The following is a 24892-nucleotide window of genomic DNA, read 5'->3' as shown; positions in this document are numbered from 1 at the left end:
ACTCTTGAGTTATCTAATTCCTTTGTTGATTGATAATTGGAGAGATTGCTAATTGATTTGAATGCCTCTAAAGCTAGTCTTTCCTTTAGGAGTTGATTAGGACTTGAGGAATCAAATTGATTCATCCACTTGACTTTCCTCCATGGTTAGAGGTTAACTAAGTGGGAGCAATGGACAATTTGTCATCACAATTGAGGAGGATAACTAGGATAGGACTTCTAGTTCTCATATCTTGCCAAGAGCTTTGTTAGTTGTTAGTTTATTTTCTTTGCCATTTATACTTCTTGTCCAAAAGCTTAAAAACCCCAAATATAATTCACAACCAATAACAAGACACTTCATTACAATTCCTAGGGAGAACGACCCGAGGTTTGAATACTTCGGTTTATAAATTTAGGGGTTTGTTTTAGTGACAAACAACTTTTTGTATGAAAGGATTATTGCTTGGTTTAGAAACTATACTTCGACGAGATTTTATTTGAGAAATTCTAAACCGTCAAAAATCCATTCGTCAATACACTATCTACTGAACATAGTAAAAACTAAGTTCAAAGCCCTAGATACACTATCCACTGAACTGAATGAAAATAAGAACAATTTTTATACAAACTCCTAGTTATAGTGAAAAAATGCAATTAGAATAACCCTAAACCCTGAACACACTAAATATCAAGTAAATGAAAATCACCAAGGCCACCGAATCGAACAACATAAATGTGGTGAACAAATCGTTATAAACTTTCAATCATCAAGAATAGTATTTCTCCATGCAAAAGATGTCAACTCAACAGAGTAACAACCAAGTTCAAATTTAGATACAGTATCTACTCACATACACTATCCACTAAACAGAGTAAAAATCAAGTTCAAAGCCCTAGTTACACTATCCACTAAACTAAATGAAAATAAAAACAAATTTCATACAAACCCCTAGTTATAGTGGAAATGCAATCAGAATAACCCTAAACTCTGAACACACTAAATATCAAGTAAATGGAAATCACCAAGGCCACCGAACCGAACAACATATATGTGGTGAACAAATCGTTATAAACTTTCAATCATCAAGAATAGTATTTCTCCATACAAAAGATGTCAACTCAATAGAGTAACAACCAAGTTCAAATTTAGATATAGTATCTACTCACATACACAATCCACTGAATAGAGTAACAATCAAGTTCAAAACCCTAGTTACACTATCCACTAAACTGAATGAAAATAAGAACAAATTTTGTTCAGAGCCCTAGTTACACTGTAAAAATGCAAACAAAATATGTCGATCTACTAAACGAAGCAAATCAATCCAGTACACCTAAAATGCAACTAGGAGAAATGCTACATTGCAAGATTTCAAATGAACAGTAGTTTTTCTCATACCTTTGTCAGCCTCTGTTGCAGTTTTTGTTTGTTTTTGGTTGTTCCTTGTGAAATCTTCTCACGATTCTTCTCCAGTAGTGGTTTTTGCAGAAAACGTGAGCGTAGTTTGAGTGATTTTGAGAGAGATTCGAAGAGTAGTAGCGATTTTGTGTGTTTTGAAGAAGAAAGAACGTTTTTCCATAATGAAGCGCGAATGAAGTAGCGGTTTCGTGTGTATTGAGCGCATAGAAGTCATGTTTATTTAGTAATATTGGATGCACGTGAGGTTTTTGAAATTGGTCCAACTTAGATACATAGATACATGGATGTGTAGCAGGACAGTAAAAAAAATACCCATAAATTCATAATTAGAATAAAATTAGGTTAATTAGCGTAAAAATTATATATAAAAAATTTGTATTTTTTTATTTAATAGAAGAGTAATCGAGTTTGGAAATTAGTTTGGATTTCACTTTGGATTTCGCTTCTCCAAAATCAATACTCAAAGTAATTATAATCGGATATCATGGAGTCATGGAGTCAGATTCAATTCATTGGTTCTAATATTATATACATATTCAATATCCATTTAATCGGTTTGATTTGGTTCGATTCGATTTAAATTCGAACGGACCGAAACCGATCCGTTACGTTCAAAGTCATGATAAATTGATAACCTCGTCCTCAAGTCCAAACCTGCGGCAAAACCACAAAACACAAACCTTCCGAAAGCACATGACCGTGCTCCTCGTTTTCTTCTTCCCTACGGGAGTACGAGTAATTGACGTTCCACATTTATATTCTTCAAATAGAAAATAAATATATAATCCACGTCATCTAAATATCATCATGTATGCACATTCAAACATACACATACATCATGAACAAGATCCAACTCTGCCGTAACGACTGACATCCTCACTCCCTTGACCTTAAACCCCTTCTCTTTATATATATTTGACCCCGTTGCCTCTCTTTTCAGATTCCTCTTCAAATTAAATTTCAACAACTCTCGTCAAAAACTCAAAACCAACTCTTATTCTTATTTCCCCCAAAACAGTTCCCCACATGGGAGGGGTTAGTTTCAGTTTCAACGTTCAATTTCAGTTTCAGTTTCAGTTTCAGTTTCCATGTCTTCTTTTTTATTCAAATTCCTCACTCACGCAATTTCCGTTTTTTTTTACATCGTGCGGTTACAGAAAACAGATCAGCCAAAGAATGACACGGAGAAGAAGACCGAAGGCGGAGGGAACAAAAACGACGCTCCCTCCACTGTCGTATTGAAGCTAGACATGCATTGTGAGGGATGCGTTAAGAAAATCAAACGCGCCGTTCGCCACTTTGACGGTAACAAACTAACTAACTTAAAACCCACCCACTGGCCACACAAGCGAATTCCGCTATCGATGACAGAATTTTCAACTTTGGTTTGTTGTGGGTTTCAGGTGTGGAAGACGTGAAGGCCGACATCTCCTCTAACAAACTAACCGTCTTCGGAAAAGTGGACCCCGCTAGTGTTCGGGACAGGCTGGCCGAGAAAACCAACAAGAAGGTTGAGCTCCTCTCCCCTCAGCCCAAGAAAGACTCCCCCGCCGCCGATAATAAACCGCCGCCGGAGAAGAAGCCCGATGACAAGAAACCGGAAGCCAAAAAGCCCGAAGAGAAAAAGCCTAAAGAGGTAGATTATTATGATTTAGTTTAATTTTTTATTGTTATTTACTTATTTTTTATCTTGGTCAATACGGTGAAGACTGAAACAGAGTGCAAATTTCATCCTAATTGAAAAATTGAGTCGTAATGTTTCCGTAACGACCGAGTTAAATTAGTGCGACTCGTTCTCCACATAGCTATGACTCTTTTTCTGAATTTCATTTGATTTTAGAGTGTCCTGATTTTAATTATTTAATTTTAATTTGTGGTTTGGTGTTGTGCAGAGCACAGTGGCGTTGAAGATCAGATTGCACTGTGACGGTTGCATTCAGAAAATTCGCAAGATTATCCTCAAGATCAAAGGTAACTTCTGACCTAATTAAATTAAATTAAAGCTGTTATTTCTCTGTACTTAATTTACAAACGTATTTTATTTATTTAAATAGTTAATTATAAGTTGGGTGGGCTTGTGATGCAAGAGCAAAGCCCCACACGATTATTGTTTAAAATGGCACTTAAATTTTAATTAGTTAAATATTGATTAAGAATTAAGGTGAGTACCGACTAATTAATCTAGCATGGTGTGTGATGACGTGTTGCTGAGCAGGAGTGGAATCGGTGAACATTGAAGAAGGGAAGGATTTGGTAACCGTTACGGGAACCATGGACGTGAAGGAAATGGTGCCGTTCCTGAACGAGAAGCTCAAGAGGAACGTTGAGATGATGGGCCCACCCAAGAAAGAAGAAGATAAAAAAAACAAAGAAGGAGGAGGGGAAAAGAAAGTGAAGAAAGAAGGTGGTGGTGGTCGCGGCGGAGGAGACGTTGGGAAGAAGGCGGTGGTGGAGGAAGGTGGGACCAAGGCAGTGGAAATTAACAAAATGGAGCACTCCGGTTACGGGTACCCACCTGCTCCTATGTATTGGTACGATGGGTATGGACCTGGTCAAACTAGTACTAGCTACGCGGTGGAGGTTAACCCTTCTTCATCAGGGGCCGGGTACCCTAATAATCAAGGGTACCCTTATGATTATTGGGGTTATGGAGGGGGCCATGATGTTAATCATCATAATAATCAAGGGTATACCGAGCCACCCCCTTATTACATGCACCCTCGTTATCCTGCTCCTCAGATGTTCAGCGACGAGAATCCCAATGCTTGTTCCCTCATGTGATTCAACGGCCATTGGATTGGAGATCCTCACAATTTTAGGAAAAATAGAGTTAATTTTTGTCTTCTTTTATTTCAGAATTAGATTATACAGCGTATACTCGAAACATATATTAGCAGATTGTAATAGACACCCAAAAAATATTAGCAGATTGTAAATAACAATTTTTATATATAAGGAATTGCGGCAGAAAGGTGCTTCTTCGTTCTATGTAGACATTTAAGGATCTTTTATTCCACTCTCTGTGTTATAATCATGATCATCTACAACAATTCGCATGATGGTTCGGTTATAATGGCAACAGGTCAAACTTTATTATAGAGCTCCTCTTAAATTCTTAATTCTTAAATATTTGCGAATGAATTTTCTTTTTTTTTTTCTCAATTAATATTGGTTTTCCCTAAAGTAGTAGTAAATTGTGTTTAGGACGTCAACTCTGTTATCAATTAAACAAAAAAAGCCTTTATTATTGATCGCATAATTTAAGAAAATAACCATCTTTTGTTAATATGAAAACCCCAGAAGTTAATTGTATTTGTATGCATTAAAAAAGAATCAGAACTTCGGTTCTACCGCATAGGATTGAACAGTGACGTGGCTGGCTGTACGGCCGGCTGGCCTGAGATTTGGATTCTGATAATTAAAGTGGGAAAAGTTGGAGTAGTTTGTTGTTTCCTGTTTGGCCCGTTTCTAATTTTGTGATGTAATTAAAGAAAAACAAATACAGATCATTGTTGAGATACCTTTGATGATGCCGTCGTAATTAAATCTTCAAGAACCTATGGTTTAATTCCAAATTGGCATGCTAAGTTGGAAAGAGTTCTTGGCTTTGTCTTGTATGTTTGACACAATTTTTGTGGGGATTCATACTTAACTATGCAGTTAGTTTTGTTAATTCTATCAAAATTAAAATAAATAATAATAATAATCATGTCGTTAAAACTCATCTTTATTATTTCCTGTTCAGTGTTGACAATTTCCTCCTGCAGCAGGAAAATTATATTAAACAACAATACTGTCATCCCGCCATACGTTCTTTCAGGAAGATAAATTATAATCACTGCTTGAAATTTTGGTGAACGGAAATAAAGTGCTTTTATTTTTTCAGGCAAATTTTGCTTTGGACCTTTTGGGAAATCATATATAATTTTTTTCCCTTTCATTTCATTTAATCTTTTAATAGATTCATAATTTTTTTCATTTTATAATTTTATATAATATTTCACGAGTTAATGTTGTTTTGCAATATTACCCAATTATATATCATTATCATATAAAAAAAAATACTTACAAAAAATTGTTGATTGAAAGATAACGTACAAAGAGAAATAGAGAATGGCTATATATAGTTGGAAAGTTTTCAAGAATATTGGTACACTTAGCGATTTTTTAATCGTTAATCTTAATTTTATATATTATATATATATATCTTTTATAATTAAGATAGACTTTTAAAAATTATTGAAACACCTGGTACACTTGAAAATTTTTTTACATAGTTATATACTATTTGATTGTACTATTATTTGATTGTATTATTATTATTATATAGTTATAATGTCTTTTAAAATCTTATTATTTAACCAATATAAAAGTTACGTGGCTCTCATCTTTCGCCATTCTTATAATAATATAAAAAATAAGCATTTTTTTTTCAAAATATTCAACTATTCTTTTTTTTCTTTTTTTTTTTACTATTTTCTTTCTTGTTTATGAAAAATATTGTGTTGAATTTGAAAAAAAAAAGTTGTTTTTTAATTTGACCATATACTCAAGAATTTGTTACCTACTGTGTGAGTCGGGGATGGTTGGGAGAATTAGGAGATGAGGTGTGATAGAATGAAGATTACTCAGTTCATCGACGGTGAATATACCAGTGATTTCTTTTTCCCCAAAAGAGAGACAGACATGCATACATGATACATACCCACACATTCGTCGCCATGAGAGGTGCATGCTGCTTGCATTGCCGGGAATATGGTGCAACGATATTATATAAAAAATTTGTTATTTCTAAAATTTGAGTTTAAGATGTCTAATTACATCAATTAACTTTATTATTATTATTATTATTATTATTATTATTATTAAACACGTTAACACCTATATTAATATACTCATTTTGTTCAGAAAAGCTAGATAAGCAAATTTTTTCAACTAAATTCAATTAAATTAAATTTATATATTCATGCTTCTTCAACATCGTCTCTTCCTTCTCCTCCGATTTTCCTTCACCTTCATTACCAATTTACCATGATCATGATCATGATCATCACCACCATTTCCTATGATGAATCCAAAAAAATTTAATTGTGTAGACAAAATTAGTATAAAAGAATAGTTAAAAAGAAGTAACATTAATATATTTAAAAATCTAAAATATAATTTAAAGTATGTTAGTCAGTTTTCTAATACGTTATATCATATGTTTATTATTGATATTAGTGTCTTATCAAACATTTCATATCCATCAAGTCATATTTTTATTGATATACATAAGTTGGTTTTGGATGTGTTAGTGAATAGATAATACACAATAATCTTAGGAGACAAATTTTTTTAATCAACGTGAACTAATTTTTTAAAATATTCTTTTATTTATTTTAAATTTTAAATTTAAATTATAAATCCTTAATCCTAATATCTAATTATAAATTTTAAATCCTCAAAAATATACTAATAAAAAAATTTGGCTAACAACAACGACTAATTTAAAATTAGTTACATATGCTTTTTAATTTCTATTAGAGAATATGCAATATGCAATATAATCCAATTTGGACAATTTTTTGGTACGAAAGAAGTGAAGTTGACTAATGAGCATCAAAGGTATACCGCCAGAAAAATATGGACAAAATTTTACAGTACTAATGCTAGACATATACATATATGGTATAGTTTATGGTGGTCACAAGTTTTGGTGCCTATAGTGGCTATAAATTTTACAAAATGATATTTTCAACTAAATAAAATAAAAAATTGAAATACGTTTCAGTTCTATTAATAAATAATGATATGTTTATGAGTGTAAATAAAAGAAAAAATTAGACCATTTATCATATTTCTTGAAAAAAAAATGATTTATCGTTTTCTCTCATCGTCAGAAATGAAGTTGCTACCAATGCCCAAAATTTAAAAAATGATAGTATCTAAAAATACTTGCATTGCATTAATATTTTCATTATCTACTTATACTTTTCTTTTTTGTAATTAATAATTTTAAATTTCACTTTACTAATATTAAAATTTAATTAATAACAGTAACTTTAGACTTCAAAATTTTTATTGCAGAATAAAATGATTATTTTATTTAAAAATAAAAGATATAAATAATTATTTATTAACGTGAGAAAAAAAATTAATGCAATGTATGTATTTTTAGATACTATCATTTTTTAAATTTTGGGCATTGGTAGCGATTTTATTTCCGACGACGAGAGAAAACGATAGATCATTTTTTTGTCAAAAAATATGATAAATGGTCTAATTTTTTTCTTAAATAAATTATTATATTATTATCAAAATTAAATTAAATAAAATAATAAAAATAAATAAATGATATATATGATCTCAATTAACTTTTAAGAAGTACTACTAAATATTAATACTCTCATGGATATTTTGAGAACCTAGAGTTGACTTTGTATAATTATTAGCTAATTGAATCATTATTAATATTACTATTGATAGAGAATTATTCAAATAAAAGTGACAAAAATATTTTTTTTATAAAGATATTTTGTTTAAAAATGTGATTTATTTATTTAGCCAAATTTTAAATAAAGACAACATTTTTATAAATATCAAAATCTAACCATATAATTCATCATCTAAAAAAAAAAATATATATTTTTGCATAAAAATAATTATAAAATTTTTATTGTAGTATTCACCCTATTATTATGGTCATTATTTGTTTTACATTTGTTTATATTGAATTTTTTAATTTCAATAAATTAAAATTTTATAATACAAACACTTTTATTATTATTGTATTAATATTTAATAATATAAAATTTTTTCCTACATAAATATTTTTTTTAAATATAGGGACACATATTATTACAATGGGATATTATATATCTACTTCTATCTATATTGGATCTGTCCCTGACCAACATTTTTTTATCAGTTATTTTTTTTCTCCTCTTTTTATTTATTTTGTTTCTCCTTTTTCTTCTTTCTCATCCTCCTCCCTTTTATTATCATTATCTATTATCATTACTATTACTACCACTATCATTATAATCATTTAGTTCAATATCACATCATTAATAAAACCACATAATTTATTTATAAATAACACGATAATTTTTAGTAAATAACACAAAAAATATTCAAAAGAGCATAAATCTAAAACTTTGACTAATTCAACCAACAAAAATATATTTAAATATATTAAATTAAAAAATACATCAAATTGTTACAAATGATATAAAAATGATTAATCTCTTATATATTAGTACAATACTACACAATTAATTTAGTGATAACAAAATATATTATTTAATTAAAAATGACACAAAATTTTTTTATAAATGACACAAAAAATATTTAAAGAACCACAACTATAAAACCTTAACCAAAAAACACATTCAAATATGTTTTGGAATAAAAAATATCAATTTATTGCAAATGCCATAGAAATCGCTAAACTTTTTATATATGAATTCAATATCACTTAATCAGTTCAATGATAAAAAAAATATATCATTTAATTAGAACTAGCACAAAAGTTTTTGGTGAATAATACAAAAAGTCCTCAAAAACTACAAGTTAAAATTTTTTTTAATAACTTTTAATTGGTTAAGAAATTTCATGTGTTACAGTTAAATTTTTTTTTTGTATAACGTGGTTTAGAAATTTCAGTGGTATTTTTGTTTTCAGTAACTTTTAATTGGCTAAGAAATTTTCTAGGTCACGATTAAAAAATTTCTGTGTCAAAATTAAAAAATTCTTATGCCACGGTATAAAAGTTTTCTTCACAATTCATCATCATCATCATTAAAAATATTTTGTTATTGTTTTTCTTCTTTCACTATCTTAACAAAAATCTATATCACAATTAAAAAATTTTTTGTTCTTCTTCTTGTTTCACCTTTCCATAATTCTTCTTATTTTTATCCTCTTAACAATAATAAAAATAAGAAAAAAATAAATGTATAGAAGAAGAAGAAATAATAAATACTGCAATAACACTAGGAGAAAGAAGAGGAAAACAAATAAAAAAAAAGCAACAACAATAATGTAAAAATCTGTAAAAATTAATAAATAATTAGTTAATAAATTAATTATTATTTAAAAATTAGAAAATTAAATTTTATATTTTAGAATGGAAGAAATAATTAAAATACGAATTTTGACACCAATTTTAAAGATTTTAATCTAAAACTGGACCGAACAGACCAAACCAATTAAATCAAACCCAAACTAAACCCATGGCCCAACCCAATTGCCACTTAAAAGAAGAACTTCAGCTCTTCTTCCCCAAATTCAAGTAGGAATCACGTTGAACCAAAGAAGGGAGAAAGGGGAGAAACACAAACCCGGCTCCAATTTCAATTTCACTTATCTTTTAATTCGGAGCTCTGATTGACGAGTCGTCAGCGACCACGCGTTTGTCTCGAAATTCTCTACAAAGTTCACTAACCAATTTGGTAAGAAATTCAATTTTTCTCACCCAAAATTCCTCCCTTCAGTTTTGAAATTCATGAGCTTTAAAATTGACTATTATGTGATTTTAAAGGTTTAGGGTGAACTCTAGCTTGCGGGTATTGTTGGGTGTTGTCCCATTAGGCTATAGGTGAGGTAAGAAGCTCTCAACCCTTGGTGAACTTTTCAATTTAATAAGACCTATGTTGAATTATGATGAAATTGTATGTTGTTAGATTAAATGCTTGAGGTTTAAAGTGATTGGTGGTGTTGGATGCTGGATTGAACTTGTTGAGTGGTGAATTAGAGATTGGGACTTATGGTGAGGAGAATTTTGAAGTGCTTTGTGGCTTTACAAAGAATCGGCCAAGGTATAGTTTTGCTTTCTCGTAGATAATATATAATGTTTCATGAAAACATAGGCTAGATGACCATAGGATAAGTTGTATGATATGGAAGGTTAAGGTTTAGTGACTCATTGGAAATTGTTGAGTGGGTAGTTGAAATTCATGATGATTGGTTATTAATGAATGTGATAAATAATATTGATAGTAATTGATGATGAGGAAGGGTGGCAAAGTCCGAGTTTTAGGGGAGGTGTGGTGCACGAAATTGTAAATCACACTTTTCACAACTCGTACAACTAATCAGCAAGTGCACTGGGTCGTCCAAGTAATATCTTACGTGAGTAAGGGTCGATCCCACGGAGATTGTCGGCTTGAAGCAAGCTATGGTTATCTTATTATTCTTAGTCAGGATATCAATAATGGTTCTTAGTTTTAATTGCGAAAAATAAAAGAACATGAAATAAATACTTGTTATGCAGTAATGGAGAGTGGGTAGGAGTTTTGGAGATGCTTTGCCTTCTGAATCCCTGCTTTCCTACTGTCTTCTTCTTCACGCACGCAAGGCTCCTTCCATGGCAAGCTGTATGTTGGTGGATCACCGTTGTCAATGGCTACCATCCGTTCTTTCAGTGAAAAAGGTCCATGTACACGGCTAATCATCTGTCAGTTCTCACTTGTGTTGGAATAGGATCCAGTGATCCTTTTGCGTCTGTCACTATGCCCAACGTTCGTGAGTTTGAAGCTCTTCACAGTCATCCCATCCCAGATCCTACTCGGAATACCATAGATAAGGTTTAGACTTTCCGGATCTCAAGAATACTGCCAATTAATTCTAGCTTATACCACGAAGACTCTGGTCTCACGGATTGAACGCTCTGTTGTCAGGAGAAGCCGTCAAACTTGTGAACCAGGAACCCAAGAGATAAACACTCAATCTAAGGTAGAATAGAAGTGGTTGTCAAGCATGCGTTCATAGGTTGAGAATGGTGATGAGTGTCACGGATCATCACATTCATCATGTTTAAGTGCGAGTGAATATCTTAGAATAGAATCAAGTGTGATTGAATAGAAAACAGAAGTAATTGTATTAATCCATCGAGACACAGCAGAGCTCCTCACCCCCAACCATGGGGTTTAGAGACTCATGTTGTAGAAGATACAAATTCAAATATAAAATGTCATGAGATGCTGAATGAATCTCTAAAAGTGGTTTTTATACTCAACTAGTAACCTAGGTTTACAGAAAATGAGTAAGTTAAGATAAATAGTGCAGAAATCCACTTTCGGGGCCCACTTGGTGTGTGTTTGGGATGAGCAATGAAGCTTTCACATGTAGAGGCTATTCCTGGTGTTTAACTCCAGCTTTTGTGCCAGTTTGGGCATTTAACTTTAGCTTGTATCCTGTTTCTGGCGTTTAACGCCATAATAGGGTGAAAAGTTGGCGTTAAACGCCAGTTTGCGTCATCACAACTCGGGCAAAGTATGAACTTTTATCTATTGTTGGAAAGCCCAAGATGTCTACTTTCCAACGCAATTGAGAGCGTGCCAATTGGGCTTCTGTAGCTCCAGAAAATCCATTTCGAGTGCAGGGAGGTCAGAATCGAACAGCATCTACAGTCTTTTTTCAACCTCTGAATCAGATTTTTGCTCAGGTCCCTCAATTTCAGCCAGAAAATACCTGAAATCACAGAAAAACACACAAACTCATAATAAAGTTTAGAAATGTGATTTTTGCATAAAAAAGAATAAAAATATACTAAAAAGTTGCTAGATCCTACTAAAAACTATATGAAAACACCTCCAAAAAGCGTATAAAATATCCGCTCATCAAGGTGCTGTCAAATTTTTTTGAGAATTTTGGGAGTGTTTTAAATTTAAGAATGAAACTGAAATTGGTTTTGGTTTAAATAATTTGGTTTTGATTTGAATAATTTGGCTTTGGTTTAAATTTTATTTTGATAAATTCAAATTGCGAAGCTATGATTTTAAGGAATTTAAGGAAATGAGATTGGTTACCGCTCCCCTAATGTCTAGAGGTCTTACTGAGGGGTTTAACTAATAAATGATTTTCTTTTGTCTTTTGAAAGAAGAATTGGTTTTAAGTAAAATTGTTTTGACGGTTTTGGAGAATGTTACAAAGAGGTGGTTTTAGTTTTAAAGGAAAAAGAGATTTGAGATTTGAATTACCTGGGCAGTATGCAAGGGTTGTGGCTTAGTCCCACTTGCTTCGGGTTAAGATTTTAAAAGATTGTGGTTTTGAATTTGAGTTTTGACCTGGCAAGGATCATGGTTGTGTACTGCTTGTCCAGTATCACGGTGGACTTAGGGATCGTGGTTGTTTACCACCCATGGATTGTGAATGTGTTTATGGGGATCGTGGTTATTTACTGCCCACGTGTGTACTATTTTTCAATTGAAAACGTCTATGGAGATTGAGGTGGTTTACCGTCCGTAGATAGTGGGGATCAAAGTGGTTTACCACTCACCAGATGAGGATCGTGGTACTGTACCGCTCACCATTTTTTCAAGAGGACGATGTCTGGGTAGCTACTGGACATGTCGGGTTGGATTTATAACTGAGAGATGAGACTCATCGCCCATAGGGCAGGCATACATCATATGTATATGTGTGACTTGTTTGATTATGCATTAGTTGGACTTGCCTATGTGATTATTATGCTTACCTGCTATATTGCTACCTGCTATATTTATATCCTACTTGTGTTTGTTTTGTATGTATTGCTTGTCTGTGCACCGGAGTTTTGGAGGATTGGAGGAAGGCGAAAAGCTGAGGGAATAAGTAGAATTGAGTTAGACTTAGGAACCTTAGATAGCTCACATTTTATTATGGTTTTAAACTTTAACTCTAAGCTCTATATCTAAGTGTCGGAGTTCTAGGATCGCCTCTGCCTTTCCTGCAACCTTATATATTATGTATATGGGCACCATTACCATGTTGAGAACCTCTAGTTCTCATTCTATATCTATGTTGTTGTTTACAGATGCAGGTTGAGATGTTCCTCGGTGAGTATCTGAAGGTTTCTATGGCAAGCGAAGTTGGAAAGTTATATTTTGGAGTTGTCTGTTATGTATTTTCTGTTCATAGACTCTCATATATATAAATGATGATTAATCCTTTAAGAGGCTTTTTGTAGAACTAGGTATTTTCTTTATGCATGTTGGGATATATACTTATGCTTATATATGTATCTATACTCTGGCCAGCCTTAGTTTCGTAAATTGTATCTGGAGCTTGATATTCTGTATTTTTGCCCTCAACTCTTTGTATATACTCATGTCTTACCCTTATCTTTTCTCTGGTTTTACGTTTTGAGTGTAATGCGCTTTTCTTTTCACAGTTTTTTTGCTTAAACCTTTCTTCATGGCTCTTAGTTACAAATTTTTTCAACTATATCTATGTATATATTTTATTTTTAGAGGTCGTAATACATTACCACCTCTATGTTATGACTTAAACATAAAGTTTTTTGTGGTAGGGTGTTACAAATAGCAACAATAAAAGAACAATAATAAAGAAAAAACACCTAAAGAAAAAGAAGTATGTCATTTACGTGCATATTGTGTGAGTGATTTTGTTGGATTTTAATCCAATTTGATTGAATTTAATTGACAAAAATTACTTAAATGTATAAGAAACTATTTTATTGAAATGCTTTTGCAATATGCAATTAGCAAGGTATACATATATATTTATAATTTAATTTAAAGGGAAACAAATAATGAATGAATTGCATAGATTTTGTTACTAAAAAAATTGAAATTATGCAAGTCTCTTTTTGGTTTATATAAATTATTTTGTATATACTTTTGTTTTTTTTTAATTTTTAATGTCTTTATGTTAAATATTTTTTAAAGTCATCACAGATTAAACTCTAGATATTTAGGTCATAAAAATTTTAATATCATGTTATTCTTCTAAAAATTTAAATTGATAAGAAAAAACACATAAATGGTTATATTTCTAACACTTTTAGATTTACGTGAATTTTTGCATAAACTTTTGTTTTTTCTTTCTCCTTATCTGATACTAAAATTCTTTTTTTTGAGATCAATAAGAATCGAGTTCTCAAACTTTATGTCATAAAAATTTTAATATTGTGTCATAAACTATTTTTTTTTTAAATTTAAATTCATGAGAAAAAATACACAAATAATTATATTTCTGACTCTCCAAACAATTAATATGATTAATAAGTTAAAATTAGTGGCACATCTAGAAAGGCACAAGGTAGCCATAGTCCTCCCATTTTTTTTGAAACATTTATTATATGTAATATACTAATATGTATAATATCAATATATATATATTGTAATATAACAGCAGCAAGTAGTGTTTAAAAGAAAATATGAATGTATGATATATGAATATGTAATAATTTATGAAAAATATAAACTAAAATAAAAGTAAGTATAATAATTTTATCAGGGCCTATAATTTTATCAAATTTATAATTAGACTCGTATATTTAAGAAATCTTCAATTGAGTTCTTATTTTAATTTTAAATTTGTAATCGCATCTTTACTGTTTCAAAAGACATTTAACTTCACAGAATATATTAAAATATATTTTAATTGAAATTAATTTTTTTAAAAAATATTTATTTAATTAATCATAATATTTTTATGTTTTTACAACTTTACTTTTCACGGTTAATTATTTCTTCTTTTTCCGTTTCATGTCTCCATCTTTCATATATACCAACCCCTCCTCTCTCTCTCTCTCTCAGGTGCCGTTCTAAAGTATCGCCAATATTTTATTCTATTTGGAGATATGCTCTTGTTACGTTTTGTCCTATATTTACACCATATAAAACAATGAACAAGGACTTTCGTGATAAACACTAAACACCAATGCAAATATCAATCCACTAGCAGAAAGATACATCATACATCAACTCTACATCTTATTCAATTTAGTGAAGCCCTTTGCTAATTAAGTAATCACCATGCACTCCAACTAAAATTCTAGGTTAGTTCTATATCTATATGGCAAACACACAAATAAAACAAGTCATATATTTAAAACAAGATTTTCATAAAAAAGAACATTACCTGATATAACCCCTTCAAATAGGCAGAACACAAAACAGAGCAAGAACAGTAGCACCACGGCTCCAGCCACACTATTACACTGGCACGTGTAATAAAGGGATAGATCAGCACCATCTGTTTTGATGGCTCATGATGAGGTGGAATTTAACTACGGTCAGGACGTCGATAATAAGAGGAGACGCTAATTTTTTTTTCAGGGATTACATTTATCGAAAGTCATATATCGGTAACTTTTCGCGCCACCTTGATGTTATTTGGCGCGAGCCTATATTATCAACGTTTTTTTTTGAAAGAGAAGTTTAACACAACAAGTGGAGCATAGATGATAATAACATAGAAACTAAAAGTAGAACACACATGTAAACAATTTAGGTATCCCTTCTGTTATCTCCGGCATTGCCATCAACAACAGAAAAGGTCTATTCCCAACCACTCCTTGTAGTTCATGAAGGACATGTTTATAATTTCCTCAACTCCTCTTCCTTTGTTGTGGAAAATTCTCCGGTTTCGTTCCAACCATATGTTCCAAATGATCGCACAAAAACACACCATTCATCTCTTGCACTCCTCTTTTTTATTTGAGATCTCAGTCCAACTTTGAAAATGCTCTTTTAACGCACCCGAACAAGTCTATTGCACACCAACATATGATAACCAAGCACACCACACCTGCTAAGAAAAGCTACAACCAAGAAACAAGTGATGGCCATATTCAATACCATTATTACATAAAACACATATATTATCTTCTTGGTGAATGACCCCAAACCGACTCAGTCTCTCTTTCGTGTTGACCTTGCCAATTAGAACAAACCAGGCAAACAACTCTACTCTAGGTGGGACAAGACCTTTCCAAATAGTCCTAGTGAAGTTGTAGCTTGATATATCCTCCGGGACCATTTCCACCTACAACACCTGCACAAATGAGTTAGTAGAGAAAGTTCCTTGTTTATCATATTTCCAGACAACTCTATCCTCTTTTCCAAATTCAATTTTCACCAGCCTCAAAGTGTGGTGAAGCTGGTTCACTAGATCCAACTCCCATTTGAATAATTCTCTCCGCCACTGGAAATTCCATATCCACACTAACCCATCCCAGAACCCACAATCCCCTATCACCAATCCTATTTGGTTTGAAACTGAGAAGAGCCTTGGAAAACGATCTTTCAAAGAACCTCCATAAATCCAGACATCCTCCCAAAACCGAGTTCGTCTCCCGTCACCCACCTCCATGGACAACCCAGTAATCATCTTCTGTTTGATTTCCTGATTTTTGAACTGTATTTGACAAATGTCCTTCCACGGACCCCCTCGAATAGGTAATTCCTGTGAGGACAGGAGCTCATTTGGATTCAGGTTGTTACAGGAGCAGACCACCTTTTTCCACAACGGACACTCCTCTTTAGAGGAGCGCCACCACCATTTAAACAGAAGAGCAGTGTTACGTATCATAGCATCCCCAACTCCCAATCCACCTAACTTTTTCGGAGCTTGAACCACTTCCCACTTAACCAGAGCCATACCACTCCTCCCATCCTCTTTACTCCATAGAAATCTCCTCTGCAAGGAAATCAGTTTCTCTGCTACAGCCTTTGGCATCTTATACAAACTCAAATAATAAATCGGGAGGCTATTCAACACAGATTTAATAAGCACCAGCTTACCAGCCTTATTGAGGACTTTGGCCTTCCAGATGCTGAGCTTCTCCTCCACTTTGTCTATTACTGGCTTCCAAGTCTTAACCAACCTTGGGTTTGCTCCTAGTGAGATGCCCAGATATTTGACTGGAAGAGTGGCTTTCTTACAGCCCAACACACTGCACATACGTTGTACCCATCCTTCATCACAGTTAATATGGATCAAGCTAGATTTATCAAAATTAATGCTTAAACCTGACATCAGCTCAAAGCACCGAAGCAGCCTCCTGTAATTCTTGATCGTTTCTTCCTCGGGAGGGTAGAATAAAACAGTATCATCTGCAAACTGGAGATGTGACAACTCGATATGATCTCTTCCCACTAACAACGGCGATATGCGGCCGTTTCGAACAGCCTCTCCAATCATCCGATGTAAGACGTCAACAACAAGTACAAACAGAAATGGGGACAAAGGATCCCCTTGTCGCAGGCCCCTTTCCATCTTAAACGGCTTGGACGGCGAACCATTTATCAAAACTGACATAGAGCACGTGCTGATACACTCCATAACCCAGCCTCTCCATCGTCTACTAAAACCCATCTTCTGCAGTGCATGGTCTACAAAACTCCATTTGACTCTGTCGTATGCTTTCTAGAAGTCTAGTTTTATTATTGCAGCTTCCTTCTTCCTCTGCTTAATCCACTGAACTGTTTCACATGTGATCAGTGCCCCGTCATGAATCTTCCGACCCCTTACAAACGCACTCTGCGTCTCGCTTACTATCCCTGGCATAACATATCTCATTCTCCTAACCAGTACCTTCGAGATTACCTTATATACACACCCCACCATGCTAATCGGCTGTAGATCTTTGATTTCCTTAGCACTAGTAAACTTAGGGGCCAGTGCCACCCAAGTAATATTGGTTTCAGGCGGCAACCTTGAGGATTGGAAGAAGCCCAATACCGCAGCCGTAAAGTCTGAGCCAATATCATTCCAATATTTCTTTATGAAATTCATGTTGTACCCGTCACTACCTGGAGCCTTGGATGAATCACAATCCCACACTGCCTCTTTAACCTCCTCAGGTGATGGTGGCCTCTCTAAAGCAAGAGCATCCTCCTCACTAATCCTTTTCACCAGCCCATCTCTAAAACCCAACATAGGAGACCTCTCTTGATGATATAAGCCCTTATAAAACTCCCTGATGGCAATCTTTATCCTCGCTTGATTCCTTATCAATCTTCCATTAATAAGCAGAGTGTCAATCCTATTATTCCTCCTTCTCGCAGAAGGCAAGTTGTGGAAATATCTGGTGTTTTTATCCATGTCCCTTACATGCCTCGACCTCGACATCTGCTTCCAATGTAGCTCTTTCCTCACATACCATTTCTCACAGCAAGTAACTAGCGTCTTCTGTCTTGCTTCCACTGTCCCATCATAATTTCTGTTACTGACCATGTCATCAATCTTTCGAATCTCTTCCTCAAACCTCATAATTTTCTTGTCCATATCACCAAAGTTGTCTCTATGCCATCTTCGCAGAGGAACCGTCAACGCCTTCAGTTTATCAGTGAACTGTATCTCTCCCAACTCTCTCCATTCCTCCTTGACCATTCTTAAAAACCCTTGATGTGTAAACCACGAATCTAGACTTCGGAACGTTCTCGGTCCGTCTCTTAGCCTCTTTTCTTCCACTATAATAGGGCAGTGATCTGACAAACCTCTTGGACCACCTCTCAAGCGAGTCTCTGGAAATGCCTCCAGCCATTCTAAGCTAACTAGAGCTCTATCAATACGGCTACAGGACTGTCCTCTGAACCATATAAACATACAGTCAGTAATTGGCAGGTCCACCAAACCCATGTCATTTTAGTGAGTTTCTCTTCAATTTAATAAGTTTAATTTTTTCAATTTGTTGTTTTTCTAATTGTTTTGTGTGCCCTTAGTTTTTTACTCTTTATGTTTGGCCCAATTGAATTGTTATTTGTTGCAAGTTTTAAGTGATATTTGAAGGCTGAGCTTGTTGTTGGAGTGGGGATTGTTCTTTTTTTTTTTTAACGGCCTCAGTAGATTAATTTGCCCAATTAGGTTGATCTTCATCGTAATTTATTATGTTTTAATTGTGATGATTAAACCTTATTCATATTGAAATTGAAATTGTATATAATTTAATACAAGTGGAAATAAATTGTAACTTGAATTTTTTTTTACCAATTATGCCTATTTAGGATAGAAACTTGAATACTAGAATAGATTTGTAATGTTAGAGAGGAAAAATAATTCTGTGCCCATGTGCCAAGTGTGAATGCACATAATTTAAGACTATTAATGATGTTAGGTGTGATTTATGATGAAGGGATTTATGCCACATTATTGGGTTTGGGTACATTACAAAGAAGAGAGTTCAAAAATTGGAAGTAGCTCTAGAATACGTGGATATTATCATGATGATGTATCCGGTGTCATTTCCTAAGAGGATAATATTGTTAGGTATGATTCAATAGTGGTAGATTTCTTTCAACAACCTAATGTAGTGGTAGAAAAGGGGGAAAAACCTAAACTAGGGCACATAGATTTTATCGGATGCTAGAATCAATCTGTAGTCCTCTATGGGAAGGATTCGTTCACTCACAACTATCAATTGCTACTAGAATGTTAGGAACTAAATTTGAGAATAATCACTCATTATACTCTTGCGACCAAGTGATTATGTTAGTTAGGAAAGTTGTAGAGGATCCGAGTGATATTCCCAAGAACTATTACGGAGCCAAGAAGGTTTTTCGTAATTGGGGTCAAAGGCTGTTAAAATATATTGTTGCTTTAACAACTGTATGATACATTACAAGGATGATGAAGAGCAAACTGAGTGTAAGTTTTTTTATTTGCGGAGATTTGTCCCGGTAAATATACTAAGAAAGTTCCATACAAGTGAATGCGTTATTTAACCCTAATCCTTAGGCTCCAATAGTTGCACACTTCAATGAGTCTTCTACTCACCTGAGGTGGCATTTCAACAACCTCCAAACAGATAATCTCATAACCTATCCTTTTCATAAGGAAGAATGTTTTCAATTTGATAAAAATAACACCCACATTTTGCAGCCGAACCTAGAAATATCAGGCTTGGTCTTTGTTTTGATGGATTTGTCCCTAACATCCACTTTAGTATCCATTATTTACGTTGGCCTGTCATTTTTTCTCTTACAATCTTTTGCCTAATATGTATATGAAAGATCCTTATTTGCTCTTAACTTGTGTTATTCTCGACCTAGATAATCTGAAAGTCAAAATAGATGTATATCTTCCACCCATCGTTGATGAATTGAACCAGTTGTGATATCTTAGATTTTAACTTATGATGTGTCATCTAAAGTCAACTTTACACTTAAGCCACCTTAATTTGGACAATTAAAATTTTTCTGGTTATTGGATGTTGTCCAATTAGATGGCACAGGAAAGTTATCCTATCCAATTTGCATGGAGGACATTAAGGCTTCTCAACTTAAGTACGTTGGAAAAAAAATCTTGATTTGATTGTCACGGAAGGTTTTTATTTGAGAATTATTTCTACATACACAATCAAACTACATTTAGGAAGAATATTGAGGGACATGAGGAGCCTCCTGTCAGATTGAGTGGTGAAGAGTTGTGGTTAAAGGGTTATCCCAGAGTAGTTGACACAGGCCATTAGTTACAATTTTTTGGTTATGATAACGAACATAACTAGACTAAGAAGAGTATATTTTAGAACTTACTGTATTGGAAGGATCTTCATGTCCGTTATTTTCTCGATGTGATGCATATCAAGAAGAACGTGTTCAACAATGTCATCTACACGGTAATGGATAGTCATAGAACCTAAGATAACCCCAAAGCTAGGCTAGGCTTAGAAGGCCAGGACAAAATCTTATGTTAATGGGGATGGTAGATAGGCTAAGCCAAAAGAGTGTTATGTTTTTAACTTTAGAACAAAATTAAACACGTGTCGGTGGTTATAAGAGGTGAGGCTTCTTAATGGTTATGCCTTCAACCTTAGCAGGTGTTTTAATGTCACTCATCAAAGACTTCATGGCACGAAAAAAGTTGTAATTGTCATGCTTTCATGGAATGCCTACTCCTGGTGGCCTTGAGAGAGTTTTCTGATCAAGTTTGGAAGCTATTAACAAAGCTTAGTCAAGGTTTTAGAGATTTGTGTTCTCTCTCTATCTGTAGAAAATCTTTGTGTAGTAGAGCACAACATTCCAATCATCCTTTGTAAGCTAGAGAGAATCTTATCTACTGGCTTTTTTAACGTCATAGAACATCTCCCTATTCACATGGCATACGAATCACATGCATGTGACTCGGTACAGTATCGATGGATGTATCCCTTTGAGTGTCAAGTTGGTGTTTATAAGAGGTCATTCAAGAATAGAGTCGGGTAGAAGGGTTCTACATGTGAGGCGTACATGTTGAAAGAAACTACCTACTTCTGTTTTTACTACTTTGAACCTCTCGTGAAATCTAGTCGCACAAGAGTAGGTCGTAATGATCCCGATGATGAAGGTTCGTTTGAGCCAATGGTGTCTATCTTCAATCAAGTTGGCACACTTGGGTGAAGGAAAAAAAATTGGTGGTTGAACTTCACAGAAGTGAACATAGCTCACCTACAGATTCTCCTAAATTGTTTTAAAGTCAATGAAATCATAAGGTAATTAAGGAATATGAGGATGGTGACAGTGATGATAATTTTACCTCTCTGTCTTCTAATGAATCCAAGTAAATATGTTTATTATATATTTACCATGTGTTTTATTTTATCAATTTATTGTTATTTTGAGTGTCTTATTATAACAATATGTATCCAACTTCTTTTACTCATACTTGGTTTAGGTGATATGGCACGAGATAGCAATACGAGGATGACGTGATGATGGGAGGGGTATTGCCATAAGGGATGCCCATCCCACTTGATTTAGGTGCATCGTCAACATGCACCCAACCTACTACCACCACGACTACTACCGCTCTTGTGATTTTTGCACCGACCTTGTCACCCAGGTTGTAGTCACAGCTGTTATAGGGGTTAGACCCTATCAGCATGATCCTGACTCTAGGTCTATCTTTTGATATGAGTGGCTTTCAAACACAGCCATAACCATATATACATCCTCAGCCTCAGCCACAATCTCAGTCACAGCCATGGTCTCAGCACAACCATAGCCTCAACCCCAGCCATAGCCACATACATAGAACTAAACACAACCATTGTTTTAGCCACAATCTTAGGCTCAGACTTGGCCACGGCCATAGCCACAGCAACAAAGAAGGTGTCACATCTATGCAGCCTGCTAATCTGAGGTTGGTATAAGATGGAGTTGGTTGGTATTTACGTCTTCAATTAACTTATGTAGAACATGCATATATAGTAATGTCTAACTTGGTTGATCATAGTTAGGACCTTTCGAGACCTAGGATGGAACATATTACTTGGGTTTTCAAGATCCACTATAAGTGGTTTAATTCATACCCAGGTTTATCATGGCTTCAGATGAAATTCACAATCTTTTGTGGCGACTATTTAAGGTAATTAGTTTTTTTTTTAATTTCAGATTACAAACTTGTTTCTTTCTCTTGTTTCTGGTATTGCAGTACCACTTTGAGCTTGTCCCGAGAGAAGAGTAGAAGATTTACAATGCCTGGCGGGTAAAAGATACCAAGTGTCTCCGGGAGATGCTATCAAACATTTGCAACAACGGTACTCTTGTAGACTGAATCCCAGACGATATTCTCACCCGACTAAAGGAGTATTCAAACTCAAATAATTATGGGTGACCTGGACTAAGGCACGAGGCAGTAGAGCTTCCGAGATTGGTGGATCCATGCACACGGGAGGATCAACTACTTATAGGGTGACAAAGAAAAAGATGGTTCGTATTATTTAAATTTTTAATTATGTTATTAATTTGTCTACTTTAGTATTGATTAATATGATACATAATGACTTATTGTAATTCTAAACCCTTTTCACAGCGTTTGATTACATTGATGGCGTCGCCTTCAATAAAATAAAATTCACTAATTTGTCCACGCCTTAATTTATCAACGAGAAAGTATAGGGAGCCAATGACCTAAGCGTACAATGTGTACAATGAAGGTTTAGAAAATATTAGAGATATGATTATTAGTGTTATATTATCCTATCAGGTTATGCTTTTGGGATGAGTGGTTTCAGGACATGGTATTAGAGTTTCAGATCTGGAAGGTCAAGAGTTTGAATCTTGATGAACCCAAAATTAGCTTTTTATAACATGAGATGTTTATTATCCCTGGTATCCGGATGGTTATTCTGAATAGTATAGGTGATGTTCATTTTATTCATAAACTAAAGATTTAGCCCATTGTACACATTGTACGTTTAGGCCATTGACTCTCTAGCACTACTCTTTATCAACGGCCATGAGTACTGGTAATATTATTTTAGTTTTATCGATGACTTGGGGACGCCAATAATATTTATCACGATTCACCAAAGTTAAATTAACTAACAACTATTTATCGATGACCAGGTAAAAAAAAAGAGATAAAGACAAAAAAGAAAGATGAGGGGGGAGGGAGGAGGGAATGGTGGTTTTAGGTCACACTTAACATTTACTGTGATTAGAATCTACTAGTTACAAAATTTAAATCAATATAAAAATTTAATTGTAAACTTTAAATTATATAGACCTTGTTATAAATTTGATAAAACTACAAGGACTGACATAGTAATTGAATCTAAAAATAATACGCTAGTCTATTTAAAGATTAAGATATCCTAAATAAAATAAATTTTAATTTTTAAATAAATTTTATTTTTTCATATATTACTATATATAAACTCCCTATAAAAATATTTAAATTTTTTATTTTCCTTCGATAATAGCAACAATTTTGAATGTACTTTTTCAGTTATAAAAATTATTTAAACAAAATTTTGAAAAAATCTAAAGACAACTTTTCACAGATTATATAATTGCATATATTAAAAAAAATATTACTTTATTAAAATTTTAATGACCGATGATTTTTATAGCGGATCAAATTTAAAAGTATTAAAATCTTAAGATATGTTATTGAAGACTTTTATAATGTAAATTATATTTTGTTAATTTTTATTACACTTTAATTTATTTAATTTTGTATGTAATTTAGTTCTTTCTTACAATTCTAATTAAAATTAAATTTTTTTTTCTTTCTCTTTCTCTTTTTTTTTATTTATCTCATTATTTCTTCATTCATTCTATCTTTTTTATATATCATTATCAATGACTAATTACAAATTTGACAATCAAAATATACAATATAATATTCTCTAATTGTAATTAAAATTAAAATATTAAAATTTAATATAACTATATTAATGAGATAAAATATTTTCCTCCAATATTAATAAAGTTTTTTCCTCCATCCTCTTATCTACATCTCTTCCCTTCTTTATTTCTCTCTATCTTTCCTACTCTATATATAACTTATAATTTATATTATATATTACTAATTTGACAAACTAAAATATATCACGAGATATTCTTTTATTACAATTAAAATAAAATTTTTCCTCTAAAATTAACAAACTCGTGTAAATCATGTTGCTTGTATGTGAAGTTTGTATTCATAGGTTTTGATGAATGACAAACCAACAAACGACATGAAAGACAAACCAACAAACAACTTGAATGAACAAGCATGATTGAAAGATCAACCAACATTCAACGTTAAGGAATGAAGAGTTGAAAGCAACACAACAACAACAAGAAACTCAAGTCCACAACATTTGAAGACAAGTATAGTGTCTTAGGACTTAGGTAACTTCTTGTTAAGAACCAATTGCTAAATCTCTCAACACACACTCACAAAATGTTTTGATTATCATATCATATGCACATCTTGCAATTCGATGCTAGCCAAATGGTTTAAAACTTGTTTTCAAAGGTACAAAAGCATAGGAATTGACTCCAACAAGTTTGAGATCAATCCTAAG

At 33.3% G+C, this 24892-nt stretch overlaps 1 protein-coding gene and 1 long non-coding RNA gene across 3 annotated transcripts; both read left to right on the top strand.

The window, feature by feature from the left end:
• Window positions 1-2283: 2283 nt before the first annotated feature.
• Window positions 2284-4499, top strand: LOC107493556 (heavy metal-associated isoprenylated plant protein 6). Its single transcript, XM_016114639.3, has 5 exons — window positions 2284-2436; window positions 2559-2706; window positions 2805-3037; window positions 3294-3372; window positions 3617-4499. The coding sequence occupies exons 1-5, from the start codon at window positions 2428-2430 to the stop codon at window positions 4180-4182; spliced, it is 1035 nt and encodes a 344-aa protein (XP_015970125.1). The 5' UTR covers window positions 2284-2427; the 3' UTR covers window positions 4183-4499.
• Window positions 4500-19349: 14850 nt separating this feature from the next.
• LOC127739773 (uncharacterized) lies at window positions 19350-22922 on the top strand. 2 transcript variants are annotated; one of them, XR_008000490.1, is made up of 4 exons: window positions 19350-21583; window positions 21766-22233; window positions 22327-22458; window positions 22525-22922. It is a non-coding gene; the product is annotated as an uncharacterized LOC127739773 (long non-coding RNA). The 2 variants fall into 2 exon arrangements; XR_008000491.1 differs by lacking the exon at window positions 19350-21583 and having other exon boundaries at window positions 21763-22233.
• Window positions 22923-24892: the final 1970 nt, after the last annotated feature.

The sequence above is a fragment of the Arachis duranensis genome, chromosome 6, assembly GCF_000817695.3.
Source record: "Arachis duranensis cultivar V14167 chromosome 6, aradu.V14167.gnm2.J7QH, whole genome shotgun sequence".
In the NCBI taxonomy this organism is placed as follows: Eukaryota; Viridiplantae; Streptophyta; class Magnoliopsida; order Fabales; family Fabaceae; genus Arachis; species Arachis duranensis.
This window is presented reverse-complemented; position numbering and strand designations above follow the sequence as displayed.